The 9,557-nt window shown below is 44.7% G+C and overlaps 1 protein-coding gene across 1 annotated transcript; it reads right to left on the reverse strand.

Moving 5' to 3' along the window:
- Positions 1–2,706: 2,706 nt before the first annotated feature.
- On the reverse strand, positions 2,707–8,644 carry timm13 (translocase of inner mitochondrial membrane 13 homolog (yeast)). Its single transcript, XM_055658353.1, has 3 exons — positions 8,440–8,644; positions 5,489–5,557; positions 2,707–3,017 (listed from the first exon to the last, which is right to left on the reverse strand). Exons 1-3 carry the CDS (start codon positions 8,560–8,562, stop codon positions 2,919–2,921), a joined length of 291 nt encoding a protein of 96 aa, XP_055514328.1. The 5' UTR covers positions 8,563–8,644; the 3' UTR covers positions 2,707–2,918.
- Between the last annotated feature and the right edge of the window lie 913 nt (positions 8,645–9,557).

Raw genomic sequence — 9,557 nt, forward strand, 5'->3', positions numbered from 1 at the left:
GGTTTAGTCCTGCCCTTTTGCTCTCCCTGCTTTCTCTACCCCACCTTCACAATCAGTCTGACGAAGGCTCACGACCCAAGACGTCACCTATCCATGTCCTCCAGGGATGCTGCGGGGTGGAAGATTGCAACCTTCACATGCTCCGCCCTGTTTCGACTAATGTAATCAACTCGACATGCACACACAGAAGATCAAATAGAACAAGTTGTCCTACAACTTTAGGCTGTGCACGCCACACGAAAGAAGAAGGGATGCTGCCTGGCCTGCTGAGTTACTTCAGCACTTTGTGTGTTTTCTTTTAATGATAAACTAGCACAAGGTGCAGGTCATCCTGAAAAACCCCAGGCATCCCCTCCATGTAATTCTGGAGAGTCAAAAGAGCACTCGGGGCAACAACCGGCTCCTCTCCCTGCCCTGTAGAACGGAGCGGTTCAGGAGATCCTTCACCCCTGCAGCCATTAGATTTTATAATTCGGACCGCTAGGCTGTAGGGGGATGCATTTTTGCAATTTTTAATTTTTAATTGTTAATTATTGGTCTTTTTAAGTATTTATTGCTCTCAGGTAGTGTCCACAGTGTATTCTATGTATTATCTGTCTGCGTTCGTTTTGAATCTGTGGGTTTGTTGGTTGGGGGCTTCTGGACATCTGAATTTCCCTGAGGGGATCAATAAAGTATTTATTATTATTATCTGTGGTCCCTTGTTTCTCTGTTCCAAACTTGGTTCTTACCTTTACCAGTCCACAATATTCCAAATGGTATTTCTACTCCCAGGTAAATACCTGAAGGACTGTAGACAACTAAGAACAAGCTCCCCTACCTCATTCTGAAATGGATAATAAATAAAATCTTATCAGTAATGGGTCATATAGATGAACAAATCCAAGTCAGACATTCTAAACAGATGTGCTAAGTTTTCCTGAAGGTAATATATATGTATCTAACATTTGACATTAATAAACTCATCAAATTCTCCATCTTTGACAAGTGGAATGCCCATTGTTGAAGATTATAGTGTGAAAAAACAAATGTGTGATTGCCCAGTGAAAATCCATATGCCAGTTTCTGGAGAATCTAACATAACCGATTACTGGATACTGTATGGACAATTAGGGAATTATGGACGCAGCCCAAACCATCAAGCAGACCAACCTCCTTTCCTACACATTAAGCAGACCAACCTCCCTTCCATTGAATTCATCTATACTTCACGCTTCCTCAGTAAGGCCACCAGCACCGTCAAGGACCAGTCTCAACACAAGACACTCCCTTTTCTCCTCTCTCTCAAGCAAGAGGTACAAAAGTGTGAAAACGCACACCTCCAGATTCAGGAACAGTTTCTTCCCAGCTGTTATCAGACAACTGAACCATCCTATCACCAACTAGAGAGCGATTCTGACCTTCCATCTACATCATAGGAGACTCTGGGGCTATCTTTAATCGGACTGGTGTATGGGGCCCATCATTTGCATGGCTGCCTTCAAATTCCACAACTTGTCTGAGAATTGAATGGCGGAGTAGACTTGATGTGCCAAACGGCCTAATTCTGCTCCTATCACTTATGAGTCATGGCAGAGTCTGCATTTCCCCTATAATTCAGCAGCCTCAGAAGCAAGTTGCCCTTGATCGCAAAGTAATGTTTAAAAATTCCCCATATAATGTCCAGATTGACACCTATGCAGTACAAATGATGTGCTGCAGTTTTGAATGTGCCATCTTATGGGTGATGCATTAGACAGGAGTTAACCCAATCCTATTGTCCAGTCAATGATGTCTTTGACAAGTCAGTTAAAAACCTAGATAGTTTCTATATTTTTATACTCTGTTGTAGGATGGTGTGATATTAGTGAAGAACTATTAAGAAAAGTGGACTTACTTTTCACAACCTCAGGATATCCCAAAGTAATTTACTTTATAAATAAAGAACTGTTGAAATGTAATCATTTTAGTAAGCGGCAACCAACCAAATGTAAAGCAAGTTCCCCAAATCAACAAACATAGAAAATAGGTGCAGGAGTAGGCCATTCGGCCCTTCGAGCCTGCACCACCATTCAATATGATCATGACTGATCATCCAACTCAGTATCCTGTACCTGCCTTCTCTCCATACCCCGTGATCCCTTTAGCCACAAGGGCCACATCTAACTCCCTCTTAAATATAGCCAATGAACTGGCCTCAACTACCTTCTGTGGCAGAGAATTCCAGAGATTCCAGATGAAAAATGTTTTCCTCATCTCGGTCCTAAAAGATTTCCCCCTTATCCTTAAACTGTGACCCCTTGTTCTGGACTTCCCCAACATCGGGAACAACCTTCCTGCATCTAGCCTGTCCAACCCCTTAAGAATTCTGTAAGTTTCTATAAGATCCCCCCTCAATCTTCTAAATTCTAGCGCGTACAAGCCGAGTCTATCCAGTCTTTCTTCATATGAAAGTCCTGACATCCCAGGAATCAGTCTGGAGAAAATGGCAAGATAATTTGATTTTGGGTTTAAGAAGGAACTGCAGATGCTGGAAAATCGAAGGTAGACAAAAGTGCTGGAGAAACTCAGCGGGTGCAGCAGCATCTATGGAGCGAAGGAAATAAGCAACGTTTCGGACGGAAACCCTTCTTTTTTGGGTAGAGTCAACATTGATATGTACCATTATAAATATTTTTGAAGTATATTCGGATGGCCCGGGTAGAACAGAAGCACGATACAAAGTAATTCATATTTAATGTTGTGTATTTTATTATTCTCTTAATTAGGCCCTCAAAGTGCAGTTTGGACAGAATTATAAAACTAGGCAGGTTTACAACTGTTCTTGAGATTTACCCAGTATTTTCTGTTGTACATCTTTCCATTGTTCTCAAGTTCTCTCTCGGGCATCAACTCGTCCCAAGTGCAAGCCGTCCCTTTGAATGGTCACCTTGGTCACCTTACATTCGCGCACGCTCTCTCTGCAATCTGGAGTTGTATGTTCGCGACACTGTGTTCCAGGCATCCATATATCGATCCATACACATAGCTATGCATTTCTGAAAGATATAATGGAGGCAGCACAGCGTGACTCTGATTTCTACACACATGAATATTGAGCCAGAGATTTACTACACATTCTCGTTGCAAACACAGACTCCCCTTTGTGGCAGCCCGATCAGTGAAGGCAGAGACATTATATTGGAATTGTTCAGGCACACACAAACAGAAACACCCAGGTATGAATCATCTTACTGGTTGGGCAACATTACTGCAATGTTTTCTGGTGCAAAAAAAATGTTTGATGTGCCAAATACCTATTGTTTTATGCTGTATTAAACAGCAATGCTTGGATTACAAATCATTCTTTTTTCTCAAAATGAAAAGGGTCCCGACCCGAAAGGTCACCCTTCCATGTTCTCCGGACAGCTTCCTGACCCACCGATTTACTCCAGCACCTTGTGTCTATTTTTAAAGAAATGCATACAGTGACCAGTGAGAGAAGTGCAACTAGTAATATCCATGATCAGTGACATGAAATTACAATTAAGTTGTCACATTTGGGAGGTTAGAAGGCAATTTAAATTGTGCAAATTCAATATTCGTACCACTGGGTTGTAAGCTACTCAAGTGAAATACGAGGTGCTGTTCCTCCAATTCTTGATTTTATAATGGTGTCAGGGAATAAGGGGAGAAGGCAGGAGAATGGTGTTACGAGGGGAAGATAGATCAGCCATGATTGAATGGCAGAGTGGACTTGATGGGCCGAATGGCCTAATTCTGCTCCTATCACTTATGAATTTGCGTGTGGCTTCACTCTAGAGTGGCTTGGGTAGCTTGCAACCAAGCGGTATGAACCTTTTATTCTATTCCATCATTTTAAATAACTTCTACGCACACTCTCCTCCTCTCTCCCCTTGTCTCCCACCTCCACCCTAGTCGTTTTACTAGTTCCACTGCTCTCCACATTGTTTTCCTCTTCAGATCACACTTTCCCAAGCCAACAATGGGTTTACCAGGCACCACCCTGCCTGAGATCATTTGTGGCCAGCCCTGATTTGTTTTGGTCTTTTCTCACCTCTAGATCTTCCCCACCCCTCACCTCCTACTTTCAGTCTGAACAAAGGTTCTGGCCCGAAACGTCATCCATCCTTTTTCTCCAGTGATACGAGCCTGATATTTTTAAGGCGGAGATTGGCAGATTCTTGATTAGTTTAACGTTACCACCACTCTTATCATGTTCAATCAGCTCTGGTGGTTGGGTAACATCATCTATGTACCCAATTCCAAATTCCCAAAAGGAACACTCTACCTCACTTTCCACCACACCAAGATTTCACCAACAAAAGAATATCTTCAAGAACCTTCTCAAACTCTCCGTTTTAAAAAAAAGTTACATCTCACCAACTCGCCCCTCGTGTGTATGGAGTGGACGCGAAAGCAAGACCACATAAAACCAGTGTGAATGGGTGATCGATGGTTGGCATGGACTCGATGGGCCGAAGGGCCTGTTTCCACGCTGTGCCTCTAAAACTAAAGTTAAAACTCACGAATCCCCGGATTATAAGTAGATGTGGAAAGACCATCCAGGAAGGCACCTTGAGTCTCCATGATGAGTGTGCAGAGGCCATCGATAAGGAGCAGAAAGACATCACAGTAACTCAAGCAACCAGCTCGCCCAATCTTACAGCCATTTCATTGTATTCTGCCAATGTCATTCATGTCAGCCAATTTCAACAAAATCAAATGTCAGTAGCAGGCATTTGTACGGTCATAAGGAATAGGCCATTCGGCCCATCAAGTCTCCTCCACCATTCAATCATGGCTGATCTACCTCATCCTTCTAACCAAAGATCCTATAGCGAGCAAGATAGCCCACTCGACGAAAAAGATGTAGTACGGTCATGGGCAGATTCATGCATAATTTTCGGGGCCATTTCCATAACCGGCTTCCGTCTCCGCACCAAGGATCCCATAGGATACTAGTGCGGATACGGAAGTAGGTTAGGGAAACATCCTCGTAAAAATAAAAGTTATTTGCTAAAAGTCTTCTCATTTTCAGAATTATAATTTATTAAATTTATTAAAACAAACTATTCCCCCACAACGTTGATTACACTGCGAGTGGGGTCGGGTCGGGTTACTGAAATGGATGAAAAAAAGGCCCGCGTTCCGTTCCGTTGCTTTGCGTACTACACGTCAGCCCATTGCATTTAGAAGGAGTGGTCCATCTTGCTCCGCTATAGGATCTTTGCTTCTAAGCTCATTCTCCTGCCTTCTCCCAAAACCTCTGACACCTGTATGAAATGACAATCCCAGCAAATGTCAGAAACAATGTTCAGCTAACAAAGACAACATGTTATACTATGCGGTTATCAAGATAGTATCAGATCCTACAATTATTTCCATACAGGACCTCTAAATAGAACAATTCTTGAACTGAAACTCAAATTTCCATGTACCTTAACTGGTACAGGTAACAATAAGCTGACCTTGAAACCTTAACCTTGAAACTTTGAGTAATGATTACCTGCTCAGAGTTGTCCAAGGAACTTCCTGGCTTGCCAATGCACTTCCTAAAACACTTATCAGTCATTCTCTGAAATGAAAACAAAACATGAATTTTTATGGGAGATACAACATCTTTATTCCCACTTGTAATTTCACATGTAAATCAAACATCCGCATATTTCCCTAAACATACTATGCAGTTTTGGTCTCCTAATTTGAGGAAGGATATTCTGGCTATTGAAGGGAGTGCAGCGTAGGTTCACCAGGTTAATTTCCCGGATAGCAGGACGACATATGATGAAAATGGATCAACTGAGCTTATATTCACTAGGATTTAGAAGGATGAAAGGGGATCTTATAGAAACATATTAAGGTTATCCACTTTGGTAGCAAAAACAGGAAGGCAGATTATTATCTAAATGGTGTCAAGTTGAGAAAAAGGGAAGTACAACGGGATCTGGGGGTCCTTGTTCATCAGTCAATGAAAGTAAGCATGCAGGTACAGCAGGCAGTGAAGAAAGCGAATGGCATGTTGGCCTTCATAACAAGAGAAGTTGAGTACAGGAGCAAAGAGGTCCTTCTGCAATTGTATAGGGCCCCAGTGAGACCACGCCTGGAGTATTGTGTGCAGTTTTGGTTCCCTAATTTGAGGAAGGACATTCTTGCTATTGAGGGGAATGCAGCGTAGGTAAGTAAGTAAGTAAGTTTTATTTATATAGCACGTTTTAAGTCAACTCGCATTGACACCAAAGTGCTTTACATAAATTAAATAATAAGTTCCATTACAAACCATAGAAAAAGGTTAAAAAAAAAAAATGAATAAAGTGGACACAACACATTATAGAATTCAACACAAACGTCCCCCCACAGCAGAATCAAAACTTTCCACTGTGGGGAAAGGCACCAGAAAGTTAAGTCCTCTTCCTCTGTGAAACACCCGAGGTTGGGGCCCATTTGTGGCCGTGCAGCCAGTCCGATGATTTTCAGGGCCCTCTTGCCGTGAAGATGGAACTTCGGCGTCGGGTGAAACATTCCTCAGCGGCTTGGAAAAGTCTGGAGTGGCTGCCTCCTCCCCAGAGACCGGGGCACTCGTAGCCCTCAGGCCGCGCCGGTTGGAGCACCGACCCCGGCGAACTCGATCCCAGGCTCCGCGGCGCTCCAAATCCAGTGCCGCCCGTGGCCGGACGCCCGCAGCCACAGCTCCGCGATGTTGCGATCGGCGGCCACAGCGCTCCGGAGCTTACCGCACGGCGACCCGGTAAGGCATCGCCCGCTCCGTGTTGGTATCCCAGCGCTGCGCCACCATAGTCCCGGCCGGTCCCGACAGGAAACGACCGCTCCATGCTGTCTCTCCAACCAGGTAGGGGACAAAGAAATAACGTTTCCCCCTTCCCCACCAACACCCCCCACATAGAAGACCTCCACTAACATTATTTAACAGGACTTAAAATAAAATAAAATAAAAAAAGGTGTAGAGACGGACTGCGGGCAGGCTGCCATACACAGAAGGCGCCCACTCCCGCACATCCGTTCACGAAGTGCGGGAGGTTCACAAAGTTAATTCCTGGGATTGCAACACTAACATATGATGAAAGAATGGATCTACTGGGCTTATATTCACTGGAATTTAGAAGGATGAAAGGGTATCTTATAGACACATATAACATTATTAAGGGATTGGACAGACTAGATGCAGGAAAATTGTTCCCGATGTTGGGGGGAGTCCAGAACCAGCGGTCACAGTTTAAGAATAAGGGGTTGGCCATTTAGGACTGAGATGAAGAAAAATGTTTTCACCCAGAGAGTTGTGAATATGTGGAATTGTAGAAGGCAGTGGAGGCCAATTTACTGGATGTTTGCAAGAGAGTTAGATTTAGCTCTAACGGCTAGATAGGGCTAACGGAATCAAGGGATATGGAGAAAAAGCAGGTACAGGATACTGATTTAGTATGATCAGCCATGATCATTTTGAATGGTCGAAGGGCCGAATGGCCTACTCTTGCACCTATTTTTTTATGTTCTAATTTCCCTCTGGGATAAATAAGGTGGTATCATATGGTATTATATAAATGTCCTTGCAAAGGGTGGGTGATCGCTGGTCAACGCTGCCTCAGTATGCCAAGGGCCCTATTTCCACTGAGTCCAAGCTGGGAAGTAAACACTGTGAACTACCATGTGTGCTCATAATCATCCCCTTCTCCACAAGAGCAAAGAGCAATATTGTCATATGTCCCAGATAGAACAATGACATTCTTACTTGCTGCAGCACAACAGAATATTTAAACATAGCACAATGTAAAATAATATGATAAATGAGAGGGAAAAAAACGTACTTCAGTAATTCTCTCTCAAAGAGCCATCCTAACTGCACCTCTCTCTCCCTGCCTCAGAGAGTTAGATAACTGTGGAATCGCTGCCACAGAAGGCAGTGGAGTCCAATTCACTGGATGTTTTCAAGAGAGAGTTAGATACAGCTCTGAGGGCTAATGGAATCAGGGGATATGGGGGGAAAACAGGAACGGGGTACTGATACTGGATGTTCAGCTATGATCACATTGAATGGCGGTGCTGGCTGGAAGGGCCGAATGGTCTATTCCTGCACCTATTGTTCCTATGTTCCAATTTCCCTCAGGGATAAACAAGTTGGTAACATTTGCTATTGTATAAATCAATGATCCTATAGTCGCTTTTCTGTGTAACATCCTATAGCGGATCTCTGGTATAAATGTCCTTGCAAAGGCTCCAGGCCGCACGTGGGTTCACCCCGCAGTGACCTTTGCCCTGCATCCACGTCAGACGGTCGCTGAATGTCCCGCCTCCGCGACGCGCTGATTGGGCGGCCGACGGGCTGCTGCATTCTGATTGGCGAGACTGCTTGTCAATCAGACGCCGGGACGTTTCCGGTCGAGCAGGCCGCGCCCACACCGTGTAGTGACGGCAAGTTCACGCTGAAATACAACAAACACTAACCTGTAGTAATTCCTGGGCGTTGGCCACGGCGATCTGCAGCTTCACCTGCTCCATGATGGTCCCCGCGTCCACCTTGCCTCCGCCCGGGGCGCCTGAGGAGAAATCTGAGGAGAAATTGTCCATGGCGCCGACGGCTGCGCGCTCGTTGCTGCAGTAACTGGCCGGGATGACACTGCGCCTGCGCACGAAAGGCGGCGGAGCACTCACGACTACAATACCCAGAATGCCCGGCGGCGAATGGGTATACGCATGCGCACTGTAGATCAACGATCACGCTGCAAGTGGCGGATCCTCTAGCGACTACAATACCCAGACTGCCCGGCGGCGAATGGTCGTACGCATGCGCAGTAGATCAAAGAGCATGCTATTGATGGCGGATCCTCCGGCGACTACAATACCCAGAATCAAAATGCGCAGTAGATCAAAATGCATGCTATTGATGGCGGATCCTCCTGCGACTACAATACCCAGAATGCCCGGCGTCGAATGGGTATAAGAATGTGTCTGGGAAATTCATGCCCACTGTAGATGGACACAAAAAACTGGAGTAACTCAGCGGGACAGGCAGCATCTCTGGAGAGAAGGAATGGGCGACGTTTACGGGCCGAGACCATTCTTCAGACATAAGATGCTTTCCGAGAATTATATCTACTATAAATTCAAATTCACACATGCACTGACTACACCGCCCAACACGGACTTCCATCTGTATATATGTATATATGAATGTAGCGCCGCAGAATTTGTGCACCTATTCCCCCCCCCCCCCCCCCCCTCCCTTCTGTTTTTTGTTTTTCTGTCTCTTGTTTTTTGTGATAAATTGTATGTATGCACTGAGTACGAGCAGCTTTCAGTTTCACTGTACATGTATAGTGACAATAAATGGCATATCTATCATAGAGATCTTTGCTTCAGACTGGATAGGGATAATGGAAACGAGAGATAGAGACGGTGATGTAGAGAGATAAAGAACAATGAATGAACGATATGCAAAAAAGTTACGATGATAAAGGAAACAGGCCATTGTAAGGTGTTTGTTGGATGAAAACGAGAAGCTGGTGCGACTTGGGTGGGGGAGGGATAGAAACATAGAAAATAGGTGCAGGAGGAGGCCATTC

Source organism: Leucoraja erinacea, chromosome 29 (genome assembly GCF_028641065.1).
Source record: "Leucoraja erinacea ecotype New England chromosome 29, Leri_hhj_1, whole genome shotgun sequence".
NCBI lineage: Eukaryota > Metazoa > Chordata > Chondrichthyes > Rajiformes > Rajidae > Leucoraja > Leucoraja erinaceus.